Source organism: Hemiscyllium ocellatum, chromosome 32, assembly GCF_020745735.1.
Source record: "Hemiscyllium ocellatum isolate sHemOce1 chromosome 32, sHemOce1.pat.X.cur, whole genome shotgun sequence".
NCBI lineage: Eukaryota > Metazoa > Chordata > Chondrichthyes > Orectolobiformes > Hemiscylliidae > Hemiscyllium > Hemiscyllium ocellatum.
This window is the reverse complement of record NC_083432.1, coordinates 51,828,484-51,849,201: the sequence shown is the minus strand read 5'-3', so window position 1 is coordinate 51,849,201 and position 20,718 is coordinate 51,828,484. Positions and strand designations below refer to the sequence as shown.

The following is a 20,718-nucleotide window of genomic DNA, read 5'->3' as shown; positions in this document are numbered from 1 at the left end:
CTGACCAGATGCACCTTAAATGAATCTAGCCTGCTTGCCTCTACTACTTCTGCTGGCAATGCATTCCAGGCACTTACCATCCTCTGTGTAAAGTACTTGCCACCTGTATCCCCCTTAAGGTTTTGTCATCTCACCTCGAACGCGAGACCTCTCGTTATTGAATCCCTCACCCTGGGAAAAAGCTTATCTCTATCCACCCTGTCTATACCCTTCATGATTTTGTAGACCTCAATCAGGTCCCCCCTCAATCTCTTTTTTTTCTAATGAACACAATCCTAATCTACTCAACCTCTCTTCATAGCTAGCACCTTCCATGCCAGGCAACATCCTCGTAACCCTTCTCTGCACCCTCTTCAAAGCATCCACATCCTTTTGGTAATGTGACAACCAGAACTGCACACAGTACTCTAAATACAAACCAAGTTCTTGTACAATTTTAACATGACCTGCCAGCTCTTATACTCAATACCCCTCGCGATGAAGGCAACCCTGGGGCAGCACGGTGGCTCAATGGTTAGCACTGCTGCCTCACAGTGCCAGGGACCCAGGTTTGATTCCAGCCTCAGGTAACTGTTTGTGCGGAGTTTGCGCATTCTCCCCGCGTCTGCATGGGTTTCCTCCCACAGTCCAAAGATGTGCAGGTCAGGTGAATTGGTCATGCTAAATTGTCCGTTGTGTTAGGTGCATTAGTTAAGGGTAAATGTAGAGGAATGGGTCTGGGTGGGTTACTGTTCAGAGGGTCAGTGTGGACTTGTTGGGTCGAATGGCCTGTTTCCAGACTGTAGGGAATCTAATCTAATCTAACATGCTTTCTCGACCACTCTATCCACCTGTGCAGCCACCTTCAAGGTACAGAGCACCTGAACTCCCGGATCTCTCTGGTCATCAATTTTTCCTCATGATCTTCTGTTTACAGTATAGTTCACTCTAGAATCAGACCTTCCAAAATGCATCACCTCACATTTGCCCAGATTGAACCCCATTTGCACCCAACTCTCCAGTCCATCTATATTCTCCTGTATTCTTTGACGGTCCCCTATGCTTTCTGCTACTCCACCAATCTTCATGGCATCTGCAAACTTACTGATCAGACCATCAATGCCCTCTTCCACAGCGTTTATGTATATCACAAACGACAGTGGCCCCAGCACTGATCCCTGTGGAACACACTGGTCACCTTTCTCCATTTCAAGAAACTCCCTTTAACTACTACTCTCTGTCTCCTGTTGCTCAACCAGTTCTTTATCCACCAAGCTAGAACACCCTGCACACCATGTGACTTCACTTTCTCCCTTAGTTTACCATGGGGAACCTTATCAAACGCCTTATCAAAGTCCATGTATATGACATCTACAGCCCCTTCCTCCATCTATCAACTTGGTTACTTCCTCAAAGAACTAAGTTGGGAAAGCACAATCTCCCCCAAACAAAACTATGCTGCCTATCACTGATAAGCCCATTCTCTTCCAAATATAAATAGATCCTATCCCTCAGGACCTTCTCCAGCCTGATGTGCAGAGACCTACCACTTTAGCAAAATGTATACTTTGGACCAATTTGTATGGGATTTGTAAGGATCTCATTCTATTATGCTTTTTTTAAAAAATGTGGACTGAAAAGGGGAAGAACGGCTATAAAATGCATGTTCTGGAAGGATTTCTGCATGTTTTCCTGACGGTATATAACCTGGCAACAACGGCAAATAGCTGTTTCAACAAGCAGCAATTGAGTGATTGCAGATGAACAGGAACCAATGAGTTATGCACAGATGCAGCTAGATGGCAACAAATTAATTGAAAACTGGTCACTAGTATATAAACCAACGACAAAAGTCCTTTGCCTGCTGACAACTGAGAGATTGGTTGTCAGTTAACTGAACAGCTTGCTGTTAGAAAGAAGCTAAAGTGAAGAGATGTGATCTCCACCAACCTGGAAACTGTTTCTTCTCTTCTGTAGTAAAATTTACTTTAAACTTGAAGAAACCAGTTAATCTTTCCTTCAGCAGTTCCTGTATGCGGTGACTTTTAATGATAAAACAGAGACATTTTACAAGTAAACCAGCTATCCTGTGCCCCTTACAAACCAGTGGAAGCTTTTAGAAAGGGAACCCAGGAAGAAACCTTTGGATAAACAAGAACCATCTCAACAGAATTTGTGGACAAAGAAAGCTGAAATGATTTTCCAGTTTTTTACCTCCATCTGTATATGTTTTTGCCCTGTCTGTATTTGTAAGGTAGAGTTTATAAAGGAGTTTTAATTAGTTCAATTATTATATACTGATGGTATATAACTGTTTAACTGTAATTACAGTATAATTACTTGTAATAAATAGCCATTCTTGTTCAGTATAGAAACCTGTCAGTGCTTTCTATCAACCTGGGTCCGACAATCAAGTAAATTGGGTAATTTTGTGAACATAACTAACACCTTTAACTTTTGTAAAATCTTCATGAAGAGTGAGGCTTGATTTTCACTGCAAAGAAGGAATTTATTTGCAGAAACAGGTCAGGCAAAATCTAAAGTAAAACAGAAGTGGAAAAGTTCAGCAGGTCTGCCAGCACCTCTGAAGAGAAATCAAAGTTAACGTTTTGGGTTTGGTGACCTTTTCTCAGAACTGATGATAGCTAGGAAAATATTGATTTATATGCAGAAGATAGGGTGGCGGAGTGGGGGTAAGGAGTAAACAATAGGTAAGGATAGAGCCCAAAGAGACAGAAGAACAGTTGGACTAAGGAGTCAATGACGAACTGGCTGGGACTGTGAATAGTTGTTAACGGAGATTGTTGGCGTGAACAATAGGTAGTGTAATGGCAGAACATGTGATAACATGGCCTGGTGTGTGTGGTAGGAGGCTAGGACATGGGGAAGTTCAGGCCCAAAAATTATTGAACTCAATAGAGAGTCTGGAGGGCTGCAAGGTCATAGAATCCCTATAGTGTGCAAACAGACCCTTCGGCCCAACAAGTCCACACTGACCCTCCGAGAGTATCCCACCCAAACATTCCCCTACCCTATTACTCTACATTTACCTCTGACTAATGCATCTAACCTACACATCCTTGAACACCAATGGGCAATTTAGCATGGCAAATTCACCAAACCTGCACGTTTGAATTATGGGAGGCAACCCAAGCAGACAGGGAGAATGTACAAACTCCACACAGACAGTCACTTGAGACTGGAATCGAACCAGAGTCACTGGCGCTGTGAGGCAGCAATGCTAACTACTGTGCCATCCGCTGACTTCAATAAACATTTAGAACAAAAGACCTGGCATCATGATGACTATGTAGCCATCATGATTGTCATTAAAACCCAGCTTCTTTACTAATATCCCTTAGAGAAGGAAATCTGCAATTCTTAGTTGGTCTGGCTTCTGCATGACTCCAGACACAGAGATGCAATTGACTTTTAATTGCCCTCTAGATAATTAGGGATGGGCAATAAATGCTGATCTAACCAGAGACGTCCATATCCTGTAATGCCCAAGTGGAAAATAAGGTGTTGTTCTTCCAGCTTGCGCTGAACTTTGTTGAAGCATTGTAGCAAGCCTGAGACAGGGTTGTTGGCCAGCGAACAGCGTTTAAGTGGCAGGCAACTTGAAGGTCAGGGTCTTTTTTGCAAGCAGAACTATGATGCGGTCACTCAGTCTACGCTTTGTTTCCCCGAAGTAGAGGAGACCACACGTAATAGACTAGATTGGGAGAAGTGTAGGTAAAGTGCTGCAGGTAAAGTGGAAGGTGTGTTTGGACCCTTGGATACTGAGGAGGGAGAATTTAAATAGGCAGGTGTTACACCTTCAGCATTTGCAGGGGAAGGTGCTGTGGAGGGGTGGTGTTGGGATTGAAGGAAGAGTGGACCAGTGTGTCCCAGAGGGAACAGTCCCTTTGGAAGGCAGACAAAGGGTGGGGGGAGGGAATATGTGTCTGATGGTGCCATCTTGCTGGAGGCAGGGGAAATGGTGGTGGATGATCTTCTGTAGGTGGATGCTAGTGTGATGGTAGGTAAGAACAAGGGGAACTCTATTGCTGTTGCGGGAGGGAAGAGAAGGGGTGAGGCAGCAGAGTGGGAGATGGGTTAGACCCAGTTGAGGGCCCTGATGACAACAGTGCTGGGGAGTCCTCAGTTGAGGAAAAAGGTGGGCAATTCAGAGTTTCCCTTGTTGAAATTTGCCTCTTCAGAATATATGTGACAGAGATGGAGGAACTGCGAGAATGGAATGGAGTCGTTACAGGAAACAGGATGCGCGGATGTATAGTCCAGGTAAGTGTGGGAGTCAATAAGTTTTTAGTAGATATTAGTGGCCTGTCTATCCCCAGAAATGGAAACAGAGGAAGGAAAGGACAGAATCAGAAATAGACCAGGTGAAAGTGAGAGTGGGATGGAAATTAGAAACAAAATCAATTAACTTTTCCAATTCTGGACAACAGAGGGAAGTAGCACCGATGACATCATCAATATATCAGAGAACTAGTTGTGAATGAAGGCATGAATAGGACTGGAACAAGCAATGTTCCACGTAACCCAAGAAGAGACAGGTGTAACTGGGGCCCAGCGAGTAGCCATGGCCGCCCCTCTAACCTAATCTATATCTAAAATTTGTCAAATAAAATCAGGAATCTCAATCTGAAGTTTGAAGCAAGAACAGAGTAGATAGGATGTCAAGATAGTTTGGAGGTGGTCCTTTTCCCAGAGATAAGCAGCCCTGTGGACTTGGCTGCCAGTTGGTGCAGTGAATGATAAGTTCTGTCAAGCTAGGCCAGGACCTGATCATGCAGAAAGGAAAACACAATGCTAGAGAAATTCATCAGGTCTAGCACCATCTGTGGAGAAAGAAACAATTAATGCTTCATGTCCAGTATGATTCTTCTTTGGAACCAAATTTATATTTCATATTTCGAGCATCTGTAGTATTTTGCTTTTATTTACCTGTTTTTGACAGAGGTCACCTAAGACAGAAGATATCACACTCTAGATTGTGTAATATAATCTAAGGTCAGCGTAGTTTACTGAACTAGTTCATGCACCTAAATGAATTGGATAGAAATATATTTCTAATATTTTTCTGGAATTGGACTGGCTTTCGAGCCTCCTCCAGCAGATTACATACCTTGGCGTAGGGTCTATAACATGCACACTGTGATACAAAGTTTTATAGGACAGATTGGATTGGCCAGTGAGTTTTACTTTGTCCATATGTTAATTTCCAATGGAATAGATTCAGTTCCATCCCTCAAAAATTGCCAATTCTTATACATAGACACATTTTAAAACTTAAAAAGAAAGAACAAGCAGCAACACCAAATAAGCCTACTGTTTTCCCAAAGCCGTATTCTCGCTGGAGATTCCCAAAAACATCTTGTGCACTGTATGGTCGATTCTGGTCGTTCAAATACTTCAAAATAACAGAAGCAGCTAAAAAGAAAAGATTTTTCATTTCAGTTAAAATGTTAAAATTGCCTGATGGTTAAATTTGAATCCATTCTCTATCATACAAAACTTACTTAATCCTTAATCACTGTTTAAACATCATAGGCTTAGCAATGAGATATTCTTCTTGGGTTAATTATAAATATCAATTTCCAATATCAATACTGAAATCATTTCTTGCAAGATGCCTGACACAGTCTATATTTAGAAACAGTTTGCAACCAACTTCAGACAGAGGCAAAGAGAAAACTGTGCATCTTAATCTACACCACGCCAAATACTACAATAGAACGAATTCACTTCACTTCGGGTGATAAAAATGGTTGAATTGAACTGGATACAGCAAAGGCAGTGGTGCTGTGTTAATGTCACTAGACTAATAACCCACAGACCCAAGTTAATGTTCTAGGGTTGTGGGTATCAAATTCCAGCACGGCAAATACACCAAAAGATAGAAAAGATGCGAGGGAATGGCAAAGTTTCAGTGATCATGGTGGATTTCAATATGCAGGTGAACTGGGAAAATCATGTGGGTAATGGATTGCAGGAAAAGGAATTTGTGGAATGTCTACGAGATGGCTGTTTGGAACAGCTTGTGGTGGAGCCCACTAGGGAACAGGCAATCTGGATTTAGTGTTGTGCAATGAGGCAGACTTGATAAAGGAGTTAAGGTGGCAGTGATCATAATATGATCGAATGCACTCTGGAATTTGAGAGGGAGAAGATAGAACCATGGGTAGCAGTGTTACAGCTGAATAAAGGCAACTTACAGGGGCATAAGGGAGAAGCTGGGTAGAATGAAAGGGTTCAGAAAAGATTTGCAAGGATGTTGCCAGGGTTGGAGGATTTCAGTTACAGGGAGAGGCAAAAATAGGTTGGGGCTGTTTTCCCTAGAGCTTGAAAGACTGAGGGGTGACCTTATAGAGGTTTATAAAATCATGAAGGGGCATGGACAGGGTAAATAGATAAGGCCTTTTCCCTGGGGTGTGGGAGTCCAGAACTGGAGGGCATACATTTAGGGTAATACGAAAAAAAATTTAAAAGGGACCTAAGGGACAACTTTTTCACACAGAGGATGGTGCATGTATGGAATGATCTGCCAGAGGAAGTAGTGGAGACTGGTACAATTACAATTAAAAGTCATCTGGATGGGTATATGAATAGGAAGGGTTTAGAGTTGTATGGGGCAAGTGCTGGCAAATGGGACCAGTTTAGGTTAGGATATCCTGTCGGCATGGACGGATTGGACCAAAGGGTCTGTTTCCGTGCTGTACATCCCTATGACTCTAATTGACCGAGAGAGGAGTCTAGCAAGAAAGACAGCAATAGCAAGAGTTTTAGGGAGTAATCCAGGAGATACAGCAGAGATTCATCCCAAGGACAAAGAAGCATTCTGCAGGGAGGATGAGGCAACCATGGTTGAGTAGGGAAGTCAGGGGTAGCACAAAAGCAAAAGAGAAAGCATATAATGTAGCGAAGGGCAGTGGGAAACCAGAAGACTAGGAAGCTTACAAAGACAACTGAGGGCAACAAAAAAAAATATAAGGAGACAGAAGATTAAATATGAGGGGAAGCTAGGGCGGCACGGTGGCACAGTGGTTAGCACTGCTGCCTCACAGCGCCAGGGACCTGGGTTCGATTCCCGCCTCAGGCGACTGACTGTGTGGAGTTTGCACGTTCTCCCCGTGTCTGCGTGGGTTTCCTCCGGGTGCTCCGGTTTCCTCCCACAGTCCAAAGATGTGCGGGTCAGGTGAATTGGCCATGCTAAATTGCCCGTAGTGTTAGGTAAGGGGTATATGTAGGGGTATGGATGGGTTGTGCTTCGGCGGGTCGGTGTGGACTTGTTGGGCCGAAGGGCCTGTTTCCACACTGTAAGTAATCTAATCTAATCTAGCCAGTAATGTAAAGAATTTGTTTTGATATATAAAGGGCAAAAGAGAGGCAAAAGTGGACACTGGGCCGCTGAAAAATGATGCTGGAAAAGAGTTAGTACTGGAGAGCAAGGAAATGGTTGAGGAACTGAATAATCATTTTGTGTCAGTCTTCACGGTGGAAGACACGAGTAATATCCCAAAAATTCAAGAGAGTCAGAGACAGAGCTGAGTATGGTGGGCATCACTAAGGAGAAGGTGCTAAAATAAAATGATTGGCCTGAAGGTGAATAAATCACCTGGACCAAATGGACTACTCCCCTGAGTTCTAAGGGAGATGGCTGAACAGATAGTGGAGGCATTAGTGATGATCTTTTCGGAACCGCTAGAATCAGAGGGGATCCGAGTGGACTGGAAAATCATTAACGTGACACCCTGGTTTAAAAAGGGAGTACAGCAAAAGACAGAAAATTACAGACCAATTAGCCTAATCTCGGTCATAGGTAAGATCCTGGAATCCATTGTGAAGGATGAGATTTCTGAACACTTGTGCCCACACCACTCCCCTCACTTCCATCCAAGGCTCCAAGGGATCCTTCCATATCCATCGGAAATTTACCTGCGCCTCTACCGGTGTCAGCTACTGCATCCGTTACACCCAGTGTGGTCTCCTCTACATCGAGGACACAGGATGCCTTCTTACAAACTTGTACCAACCAACCCTACCTCCCCCGGCTGAACAATTCAACTCTCCATCCCACTCCATCAAAGACACTTGGGCTCCTCCACCGCCAAACCATTACCACCCGACATCTGGAGGAGAAACGCCTTATATTCAGCCTTGGGACTCTGCAACCACGTGGGATAAATGTGGATTTCAACAGCTTCCTCATTTCCCCTCTCCCCACATTTTCCCAGTCCCAAGTCTACTACTCGGCACCACCTTCGGACCTGTCCATCACTGCTCCCTCTCACCTTCTCCCTCACCTTCATCCACCCACACTTTCTCAGCTACCTTCCCGCAAACCCCACCCCCTCCCATTTGTCTCTCAACTCTGACACAAAAGCTCCGTTCCTGATGAAGGGCTTATGCCCAAAACGTCGATTCTCCTGCTCATTGGATGCTGCCTGACCTGCTGTGCCTTTCCAGCACTACACTCTTAACTCTGATCTCCAGCATCTTCAGTTCTCACTTTCTCCTGCTAGCATGGATAGAAGCTTGGCTGTCTGGCAGAAAGCAGACAGTGGGGATAAACAGGTCTTTCTCAGGATGGCAGCACTGACAAGTGGTGTTCTGCAACAATCTAGATGGAAGGAACTGGGGAAATTCTGGCTAAGTTTGCATACGATACAGAAGTAGGAACGGGATAGGTAGCATTTGGGGTGGGGGGGTGGGGAAGAGGCTGCAGAAAGATTTGGACAGGTTAGAAAAGTGGGCAAAGAAATGGCCGAAGGAGTACAACATGGAAACCTGTGAGGTCATACACTTTGGTAGGAAGAATAGTGGCATGGACTATTTTCTAAATGGGGAGAAAATTCAGAAGTCTGAAGTGCAAAGGGACTTAGGAGTTCTAGTCCAGGATTCTCTTAAGGTAAACTTGCAAGTTGAGTCAGTAGTTAGGAAGGCAAATGCAATAATAGCATTTATTTTGAGAGGACTTGAATATAAAAGCATGGATGTACTTCTGAAGCTCTGGTCAGACTATATTTGGAGTATTGTGTGCAGTTTTGGGCCCCATATCTCTGCGTGTTCAGAGGAAGTTCACGAGAATGGTCCCAGGATTGAAAAGCTTAACATATGAGGAGTGTTTGAGGACTCTGGGTTTCCTTCAGGTGCTCCGGTTTCCTCCCACAGTCCAAAAATGTGCAGGTGAATTGGCTATGCTAAATTTCCCGCAGTGTTAGGTGAAGAGGTAAATGTAGAGGAATGGGTCTGGGTGGGCTGCTCTTCGGAGGGTCGGTGTAAACTTGTTGGGCCGAAGGGCCTGTTTCCACACTGTAAGTAATCTAATCTATACTTGATAGCATTTAGAAAGATGAGGGGGATCTAACTGAAACATACAGAATACTAAATGATTTGACAAGGTAGATGTTGGGAAGATTTTTCCATTAGCAGGGTAGACTAGCACCTGAGGGCACAGCCTTTAGAGTAAACGGAAGACTTCTTACAACGGAGATGAGGAGAAATATCTTCAGCCAGAGACTGATGAATCTATAGAATTCATTGCCACAGAAGGCCATGGAGGCCAAGTCACTGAGTATATTTAAGAGTGAGATAGATAGGTTTCTGATTGTCAAGGGGATCAAGGGTTATGGGGAGAAAGCAGGAGAATGGGGTTGAGAAACACATCAACCATGATTAAATGGTGGAGCAGACTCAATGAGCTGACTGGCCTAATTTCTGCCCTTATGTCTTATGATGAAATTTGAGTTCAATAAAAATCTAGAATTTTTTTAAAAAACTGGTCTAATGACATCCATTGAACCATTGTCAACTGTAAAATCCGTCTGTTTTACTGATGTCCTTTAAGGAAAGAATTTGCCTTTCATACTTAATCTGACCTACACGTGATTCCAGAACCACAGCAATGTGGCTGACTGATACCAGAATTGTTATAACATAGGAGGGTATTCAGCCCATCTTGTTGGAACACTTGTTTCTGTTACAGAGAATTTTAAATCTATGAAGTGAGGAAAAACTCACCTCAAAATATGTCCCCTAGTTTTGAACTTCCCTACTCGAGGGAATACACCCTTGCTATTCATCTTATCTATACACCTCATGATTTTACAAAATTGCATAAAGTTATCCCCTCAATGTTCCATGCTCCAGTGAAAAGAGTCCCAACCTACCTTTAAAGCTCAAACCCTCCATTCCTGGTAAATCTTATCTGGATTCTCTCCAATTTAGTAATTTCTTTCCTATAGCAAGGTGACCAGAACTGCACACAATTGTCCAAAAGAGGCCTCACTCATATCCTGTACAAACTCAACATGGAGTCCCAACTCCTACACTCAAAGGTTTCAGCAATGAAGACAACTATAATAAAGAAGGCATATGGAATGCTCTCCTTCACTGGCAGGGATATAGAATTAAAAAAAGTATGGATATAATGAAACTGTACAAGACATTGGTAAGGTCACAACTAGAGTATTGTGTGCAGTTCTGATCACCACATCAAAGGAAGGACATAATTGTTCTGGTGAGAGCACAGTGACGATTTAGTAGAAAACTGCCAGGATGAAGTGAGGACTGCAGATGCTGGAGAATCAGAGTTGAAAGGGCTTATGCCCGAAACGTTTACTCTCCTGCATCTCAGATGTTGCCTGGCTTGCTGTGCTTTTCCAGCACATGTTTCAACTAGAATATTGTCAGGGCTAGAGAACTGTAGGAGAGGTTGGAGATGTAAGGGTTGTTTTCCATGGAACAGAAAAGGCTGAGGGGTGACATGATTGAGATGTACAGAATTATATGGGGTAGAAATAGATTAGATAGGAGGGGCCTGTTTCTTTGACAGAAAATTCAAAAACTCAGGAGTCATAAATTCAAGGTAAGTGACAGAATGGTTAGAGGTAAAAATCTTTTTACTAAGAGGGAATTTACTGCATGAGTTGATGGTGGAGGCAGAGATTTTAAACTCTTTAAAAAATTACCTGGATCTGCACCTTAACTGCTGTACGCTGCACAACAATGGGTTGTGTGCAGGAAGATGGGGTTAGAAAGGACATTTGGGTCAGCATGAATAAGATGGGTTTAATGGCTCCCTTCTGTGCTAGATCATTTCTGTGATTCTATGATTTCCTTTTCATGAAACTATGCTGTCTCTGCTTCATCATATCATGTATTTTTAATGCTCTGATAGGACAACCTTATAACAGACTGTAATACTTTCCCAATGACAGATATTAATCCAACAGACCTGTAGTTAACCCATTTATTGCATCCCTCCCTTTTTGAATAAAAATTTCATTAGCAATTTTCAGATGCTCTGGGATTGTTCCAGAATCTAAGGATTCTGAGAAGATTACGATCAGTGCATCCAGTATCAGTGGAGCTACTTTCATTAAAATGCAACCAATCAGATCATTGTGGTGTGGTAAATAACAAGGAGGGAAGTTCTAGACTACAGCACGGAAACGGATCCTTTAGGTTCAATCCGTCCATGCTGACTAGGTATCCCAACCCAATCTAGTCCCACCTGCTAGTACCCGGCCCATATCCCTTCAAACCCTTCCTAGTCATATACCCATTCAAATGCCTTTTAAATATTGCAATTGTACCAGCCTCCGCCACTTTCTTTGGCAGCTCATTCCATACACATACCATCTTCTGTATGAAAAAGTTGTCCCTTAGGTCTCTTTTATATCTTTCCCATCTCACCCTAAACCTATGCCCTCTAGTTCTGGACTCCCCCACCCCACGGAAAACACTTTGTCTATTTATCCTTTCCATGCCCGTCATAATTTTGTAAACCTCTATAAGGCCACTCCTCAGCGTCCAATGCTCCAGGGAAAACAGCCCAGCCTGTTCAGCCTCTCCCTATAGCTCAAATTCTCCAACCCTGGCGACATCTTTGTAAATCTTTTCTGAACCCTTTCAAGTTTCACAACATCTTTCCGATAGGAAGGAGACCAGAATTGCACATAATATTCCAAAAGTGGCCTAATCAATGTCCTGTACATCAACAACATAACCTCCCAACTCCTGTACTCAATACTCTGACCAATAAAGGAAAGCATACCAAACACCTTCTTCACTATCCTATCTACCTGCGACTCCACATTCAAGGAGCTATGAACCTGCACTCCAAGGTCTCTTTCTTCAACAACACTCCCTAGCACCTGACCATTAAGTGTATAAGCCCTGCTAAGATTTGTTTTCCTAAAATGCAGCACCTCGCATTTATCTGAATTAAACTCAATCTGCCACTTCTCAGCCCATTGGCCCATCTGATCAAGATCCCATTGTAATCTGAGATAACCTTCTTTGCCGTCCACTATACTTCCAACTTTGGTGTCATCTGCAAAGTTATGCTCACTTCCAATCATTTATATAAATGGACCCAGCACCGATCCTTGTGGCACTCCACTGGTCACAGGTCCCCAGTCTGAAAACCAACCTTCCACCACCTTCCACTAGGCAGAAAGAGTAGGAAGGCAGTGCAGGTGTCCCCTACTGTCATCTCCCTCCAAAATAGGTATACCGTTTTGGATAGTGTTGGAGGAGATGGCTCACCAGGGGAGGGCAGCAGTTGCCAAGATCATGGCACCATGGCAGGCACAGCTGTTCAGAAGGGCAGAAAAAAGACTCGTAGGGCCATAGTCATAAGGGATTCTATTGTAAGGAGAGTAGATAGGCAGTTCTGTGGCCGAAAACAGGACTCTTGGATGGTATGTTGCCTCCCAGGTGCTTGGGTCAGGGATGTCACTGTTCGGCTGCAGAGCATTCTAAAAGGGAAGGGTGAACGGCCAGTTGCCTTGGTGCATATAGGCACCAACGATATAAATAAAAAATGAGATGAGGTCCTCAAAGACGAATTCAGGGAGCTAGGAGAGAAGTTAAAGAGGAGGACCTCAAAGATAGTGATCTTGGGATTACTACCAGTGCCACATGCTAGCCAGCGTAGAAATGATAAAATAGGCAAGATGAACACGTGGCTTGCAGGAGGGAGGGGTTCAAATTTGTTGGACATTGGGACCATTACAAAATGAATGGTCTACATCTGAACCAGACTGGAACCAATGTCCTTGGAGGCATTTTTGCTAATGCTATTGGGGAAGATTTAAACTAATGTGGCAGGGGGCTGGGAACCAGAAGAGAAGTAGACAATGAGGTGGAAACTGGAGACTGTAAGAATCATGAAGACAGCATTGATAAGGAGAAGAGTGGGCAGAGAGCAGATGAACGCAAAAGAACTGGTGGCCTGAAATGCATGAACTTTAGTGCAAGGAGTATAGTGGGTAAGGCAGATGAACTTAGGGCTCAGATTGGTGCCAGGGAGTATGATGTTATTGCAATCACAGAGACTTGGTTGAAGGAAGGGCATGATTGGCAACTAAATGTTCCAGGATATGGACGCTTTAGACAGGATAGGGAGGGAAGTAAAAGGGGGGGTAGAGTTGCATTGCTGGTCAGGGATGATATCACGGCTGTGCTAAAGGAGGACACTATGGCGGTCCTGGGCAGTGAGGCATTATGGGTGGAGCTGAGAAATAAGAAGGGTGCAGTTACATTGTTGGGGCTGTATTACAGGCCTCCCAACAGTGAGCGTGAGGTAGAAGAACAAATAGGTAAACAGTTTATGGAAAGATGTAGAGGCAATAGGGTAGTGGTGATGGGAGACTTTAATTTTCCCAACTGGGATACACATAACATCAGAAGTCTGGATGGGGCAGAATTTGTAAGAAGCGTCCAGGAGAGTTTTCTGGAGCAGTATGTAAATAGCCCGACAAGGTAAGGGGCCATATTGGATCTGGTATTGGGGAATGAGCCAGGACAGGTAGAAGTTGTGGTAGGGGATTTCTTTGGGAACAGTGACCACAATTCTGTAAGTTTTGGAATACACATAGACAAAGATGAGAGTGATCCTAAGGGAAGAGTATTAAACTGGGCCAAGGCAATTATATCAAAATCATGCAGGAGCTGGGAAATGTGGATTGGACACAGCTATTTGAAGGGAAGTCCACATTTGAGATGTGGGACGCTTTCAAAGAGAGCTTCAAGATAGTGCAGGATAGGCTGACCCATTGAAGGCAAAAGATAGGAAAGGCAAGATTCATGAACTGTGGACGACAAGAGAAATCATACGACTGGCCAAGAGGAAAAGGGAAGTGTACATAAGGTCCAGGCAGCTAAGAACAGAATGGGCCCTGGAGGAATATCAGAAAAGTAGAACCAGTCTAAAACAAGGAATCAAGCGGGCTAAAAGGGGTCATGAAGTAGCTTTAGCGAGCGGAATGAAGGAGAATCCCAAAGCATTTTATTCTTATATAAGAAGCAAGTGGTATGTTGTCCCCCGGAAAAGAAGGGTAGTAGGGATATTCCGGGTGAGTACAGACCAGTGAGTCTGACGTCGGTGGTGGCAAAGTTGCTGGAAAAGGTACCGAGGGATAAAAACAATTTCTATTTGGAAACGAATGGGCAACATGGTTTTGTGTGGGGGAGATCGTGTCTTACCAACCTAATAGTTGAGGAAGTGATCAAGTTGATAGATGAAGGAAGGGTTGTAGATGTAATATACATGGATTTTAGTAAGGCATTTGATAAGGTTCCCCATGGTAAACTCATACAGAAAGTGAAGTCACATGGTATGCAGGGTGTTCTAGCTAGGTGGATAAAGAACTGGTTAGGAAACAGGAGACAGAGAGTAGTAGTTGAAGGGAGTTCTCGAAATGGAGAAAGGTGGCCAGTGGTGTTCCACAGGAATTGGTGTTGGGGCCACTGTTGTTTTGATATGAAAGAGGGCACTGTTGGTATGATCAGCAAGTCTTCAGATGACACGAAGATTGGTGGAGTAGCAGAAAGCATAAGGGACTGTCAAAGAATACAAGAGAATATAGATAGACTAGAGAGTTGGGCAGAAAAGTGGTGGACGGAGTTCAATCCAGACAAATGTGAGGTGATGCATTTTGAGGAGTCTAATTCTAGAGCTAATTATGCAATGAATGGAAGAGCCTTGGGAAAAGTTGATGAGCAGAGAGATCTGGGAGTTCAGGTCCATTATATCCTGAAGGTTGCTGCACAGGTGACAGAGTGGTCAAGAAGGCATATGATATGCTTGCCTTCATTGGACGGGGTATTGAGTATAAGAGCTGGCAGGTCATGTTAAAATTGTACAGGACATTGGTTCAGCCGCATTTAGAATACTGTGTGCAGTTCTGGGTGCCACATTACCAAAAGGATGTGGACGCTTTGGAGAGGGTGCAGAGAAGGTTTACGAGGATGTTGCCTGGTATGGAAAGTGCTAGCTATGAAGAGAGATTGAGTAGGTTAGGTTTGTTTTCATTAGAAAAAAGGAGATTGAGGGGGGACTTGATTGAGATTTACAAAATCATGAAGGGTATAGACAGGGTAAATAGAGACAAGCTTTTTCCCAGAATGAAGGATTCAATAACAAGAGGTCACGTTTTCAAGGTGAGAGGTGAAAAGTTTAAGGGGGATCCAGGCGGCAAGTACTTTACACAGAGGGTGGTGGGTGTCTGGAACATGTTGCCAGCAGATGTGGTAGAGGCAGGCACGGTAGATTCATTTAAGATGCGTGTGGACAGATGCATGAGTAGGTGGGGAGCAGAGGGATGCAGATGCTTAGGAATTGGGCTGAAAAATGTGTTGCTGGAGAAGCAGATCAGGTGGCATCCAAGGAGCAGGAGAACCGACGTTTCGGGCATAAGCCCTTCTTCATTTTTCAGCTCTGATCTCCAGCATCTGCAGTCCTCACTTTCTCCTTAAGAATTGGGCGACAGGTTTGGACAATAGATTTGGATCGGCTCAGGCATGGAGGACCAAAGGGCCTGTTCCTGGGCTTTAAATTTTGTTCTTTGTTCACCCTCTATCTTCTACCATTGAGCCAGTTCTGTATCCAAATGGCTAGTTCTCCCTCTATTCCATGAGATCTAACCTTGCTAATCAGTCTCTCATGGGGAACCTTGTTGAATGCCTTACTGAAGTCCATATTGATCACATCAACCGCTCTGCCCTCATCAATCCTCTTTGTTACTTCTTCAAAAAACTCAGTCAAGTTTATGAGATATGATTACCCACACACAAAGCCATGTTGACTATCCCTCATTAGTCTTTGCTTTTCCAAATACATATACATCCTGTCCTTCAGGATTCCATCCATCAACTTGCCCACCACCAACGTCAGGCTCACTCGACTATAGTTCCCTGGCTTGTCCTTACCACCCTTCTTAAACAGTGGCACCATGTTAGCCAACCTCCAGTCTTCCACACCTCACCTGTGATTATCAATTATACAATATTTCAGTAGGAGGCCCAGCAATCACTTCCCTAGCTTCCCACATGATTTAGATGAGCTGGTCGGGTGGAGTTTACTCATGAAATGTGAGAGATTATGCATTTTGGGAGGATGGACAAAGCAATGGAGAACATGTTGAATGATAGGAGTTCAGAGGGAGCGTGATGTGCATGAACATTGAAACTTGAAGGTAGGTAAGGTAGTTAAATTGGCAAGTGGGATACCTGTCTTTACCTGCTGAGGCACTGAAAACAAAACAAAGCAGGTTATCAATCAATCATCATTATGTTGACTGTTCATCTTCACACCTTGTTTCCTGTAAAGACTCTATTTCATTCTCTCAGTATCTCCATCTCAGTCGCATCTATTCCGATGATGCCAGCTTCTTCAAGGAAGCCTCCAAAATGTCTAATTTCTTCCCTAACACTGTGGTTGCCAGAGCCCTCAGGTATGTCCGACCTATTTCCCTCACACCTTATCTTCCCTCCCAGAACAATCGAGTCCCCCGGCCCTTAGTGACCACCTCGCCAGTGTTTACATCCAAAGGATCATTAGCTGCCATTTTTGTTACTTCCAGCAGGATGCTATTACGAGACATATACATTCCTCCCCGTCAGCCTTCCACAGGGACAGTTCCCTCTGAGACACCTTAGGCCACTCCCAACATCCATCCCTTATCAGTCTTTGCCTTTCCAAATACAAGTACATCTTGTCCCTCAGCACTTCCGATGCAACCGCCTGTTTACTTCCTTCCTTTTCACTATCCAAGACCCCAGACACATCTCTGAAGTGAAACAGCACTTACTTGCACTTCATTCAATCTAGTTTATTGTATTTGCTGCTCACAGTATAGGAATGGGCCACTCGGCCCGTGATGTTGTGCTGAACATGTGCCAAATTAGACCAATACCTTCTGCTTGCCCAAGGTTCATATCCCTCCATTCCTTGCATATTCGTGTGCTGTGTTCTTCCAGCTTCCTGATTGTCTACTTTGGATTCCAGCATATTTTTGTTTCTAATTGATTCTCCCAGGCCGACCTCTACACATTCCTTAGTTAGTCCAATTGCTTTTCCCTCTGTCTGGGCTCCATCTCAACCTATCTTTTTCCTCCTCCCCCACACCATCTTCTGCATATTTTCCACCTTTTCTCTAATGACAATCTTTTCTGAAGAATGGTCAATAGACCGGAAACGTTAACACTGCTTTTTCTCCACAGATGTTGCCAGACTGGCTGAGTTTTCCAGCAATTTCTGCTTTTGTGTCTGATTTCGAGTATCTGCAGTTCTTCATTTTCTTACGACAGATTTTGATGGTTAGTGCGGACATGATGGGCCGAAGGGCTTCTATCCACTACTCTACTGTAAATTTCAGGGAACCTACTGCTGCTGATTTAGAATAAAATTATAGATTACAAGAACAACCTTGACCAAGCTTCTCCTGATTCGCACATTTTCAACTGTATCGAATTAATCAAAGTAACTCTCGGTTGAAGCCGCTGCTGCTGTCTCCGGTTTGAGCGCGGCACAAACTCACCGGCACTTTCCTTCTGTTTGTTCATCGCGCGGGACCGCTCTTTCGGGCGGGGAGGGGGAGGGGAAGGGGGGCTCCGTTCCCGGTGATTGGGGGAGGGGGGGGCTCGGGCAGTTCCCGGTGATTGGGGGGGAGGGGGGCTCCGTTCCCGGTGATTGGGGGAGGGGGGGCTCCGGCGGTTCCCGGTGATTGGGGGGAGGGGGCTCCGGCGGTTCCCGGTGATTGGGGGAGGGGGGGGGCTCGGGCAGTTCCCGGTGATTGGGGCTCCGTTCCCGGTGATTGGGGAGGGGGGGGCTCCGGCGGTTCCCGGTGATTGGGGAGGGGGGGGCTCCGTTCCCGGTGATTGGGGGAGGGGGGGCTCGGGCGGTTCCCGGTGATTGGGGGGAGGGTGCTCCGTTCCCGGTGATTGGGGGAGGGGGGGCTCCGGCGGTTCCCGGTGATTGGGGGGAGGGGGGCTCCGGCCGTTCCCGGTGATTGGGGGGAGGGGGGCTCCGGCGGTTCCCGGTGATTGGGGGGGGAGGGGGCTCCGGCGGTTCCCGGTGATTGGGGGGGGAGGGGGCTCCGGCGGTTCCCGGTGATTGGGGGGAGGGGGCTCCGTTCCCGGTGATCGGGGGGAGAATGTGTTTCTCTTTCGCCAGGAAACCGGCGCCACTTTACGGCGCATGCGCTTCAGGTGAGGCCTAGTCGGGAGGATGATTACATTAACCTTAACCGATAACACCACAAACAACCTCCAACATAAAGCTGACCCTAAATAAAACCCTAAAGTGAAACAGTGCTCCCAAAACCTAACATGAACACTAACTTTACCATAGCAACAGGGATAATACTGACTCTAAACTGCACACTAACCATCACCCTATCATTATCAATGACGGTCCCTTGCAGATGAGGATGACTCTCTTCCACTCAGCGTCTCTTTACAGACCAAGGATAAAAGCAAATTACTGCAGATGCTGGAATCTGAAACTAAAAGAGAAAATGCTGGAAAATCTCAGCAGGTCTGGCTGAGAAAAGAGCTGACGTTTCGAGTCTAACTGACCCTTTGTCAGCTTTGTTAGTCTTGGAGTAGAAGGTGGTCAGGAGAAGGGGTAGACTGGTGTTGGTGTGGGAATGTCTCCTTAACACTGTTTTTGCCTCTGCTTTTTTCTGATTGCAAGTCTCAAGTTGCTTGATGCCTTCCCAGATGTTCCTCTTCCACCTTGGACGGTCTTGAACCAGTATTCCCAGATGTCTGTGGGAATACCACACTTGGCCACTGAGGCCTTAAAGGTATCACTGAAGTACTTCCTCTGTCCACCTGGGGCTTGCCTGCCATTTCAAAAAGCTGGGAGTAGAGCACCTGCTTGAGGAGTCATGTTTCGATCATGTGAGTAATGTGCCCAGTCCATCATAGTCAGTGCATCAATGCTGGGGCAGTTGTCCTTGTCAATGATGCTGGCATTTGTGTGACTTTCTTCCCAGTGGTTTCGCAAGATTTTGCGCAGGCATCATTGGTGGTACAGCTCCAGTGCCTTGAGGTGTCGTTTCTCAGAACCATATAGGAGGTGGGGAACATCACAGCTCTGTATACCATGTATGAGAAACAAAACTCACATATTAATAAATTTCAGTCCAAGTCAAATTCTGAAGCAGTGAATTTTATTGATATGTACTTGCAAGAACGGGTGCCTAACGAGTAAGCACCCTGATCTGAGGGTTACATTCTGATTTATGCTGTTCAGCTGCATCTCTCGGTCCTCCCCTTTCACCCCATTGGTTACTTTTTCTGTAGCGTGTAGCCTATCACAAGCTCTAGCTTCACTCCATCTTTGTCTAGTTTCTCTCTGCCTCTGTTTACTTCTCCCATTACTCTAAGCCTGTCGTCCCTTACTCTTATTTATCTCATTCCTTATATGTGACTATCACGGCATAGTTTGCTGTCTTCGTGTGATCATCCTGCCAAACTAAATTCCATCCTTTGGTCACATTCTTCCTGCGACTGGCACATTCTCCTGTTACTGGTACATCCTGCTACAAGGTTGCTCTGCCCTATTAGTCATAGATAATTCTACCTGTTTTCACTTATTCTGTTTTCCTATGCCTGGTACATCCCGCTACACGGTCGCTCTGCCCTATTAGTCGTAGATAATTCTACCTCTTTTCGCTTCTCATTGTTTAGTATTGGCATGCACAGCCTAATTTAATAATGTAAACTTTTGCAGAAGCAACACCTGTTCTCTTATTTTGCACAATTTTAACCCTATACCTTACAATCCCCTCCTTTTCTTCTTGGCTAAGTGTTGTCTTCTGCATTTGTCTCATACATTGCCTTCCAGTTCGCTAGCATCATCCCTGAGACTTCATTTATAGTGGCTAATTCCTTAAGGTCACCCATCCCCTCATTGTTCAAGAGGTTGAGTTCCTCTGCCTGATTACCTTTTAGAGGCATTTGTTTTGCTAAGGCCGTCTCAATTAGCCACTGGGTTAACTTTCGTACACAAGGTATGATACAACAGCCAATTGCTATCAGTACCCCTGTTACCACTATCAGAGAGGTGAGGATGGAGACTATCACTCCCTTCCATTTCCCAAACCATGATTCCAGCCATCTTGTGAGTGATGTGTCCACTCCTGAATTCTCAGCCAATTCTTCAGCCAAGATGGTCAATCCTCGCAAGGCACGAGAGATTGACTGATCAGGTGCTGTATTATTTGGAATAAAGGTACAACAGCTACCTCCTAACATCACACATACACCCCCTTTTTCAGCTAGGATCATATGTAGGGGCAATCTGTTTTCCCAGGCCATTCTGCTGGTTACATTAAGTTGCTCGGAAATACCCTTGACTGCATCTCTAGTGTAATTGATGAATCTTTGCTGGTTGTAAAAAAAATAGTTTATCCAATCCACATTCTTGTTGACCGT

The 20,718-nt window shown here is 44.7% G+C and overlaps 1 protein-coding gene across 1 annotated transcript in view; it reads right to left on the bottom strand.

Annotated features, from left to right (window-relative positions):
- Window positions 1-18,063, bottom strand: part of psmc3ip (PSMC3 interacting protein) — a 43,663-nt gene extending 25,600 nt beyond the window's left edge. The window contains exons 1-2 of the mRNA XM_060848731.1: window positions 17,814-18,063; window positions 5,315-5,415 (exon numbers count right to left, since the gene is read on the bottom strand). Of these exons, the coding sequence (XP_060704714.1) occupies window positions 5,315-5,415; window positions 17,814-17,838 (126 nt within the window). The 5' untranslated portion in view covers window positions 17,839-18,063. The remainder of the gene's footprint in view (window positions 1-5,314; window positions 5,416-17,813) is intronic.
- Window positions 18,064-20,718: the final 2,655 nt, after the last annotated feature.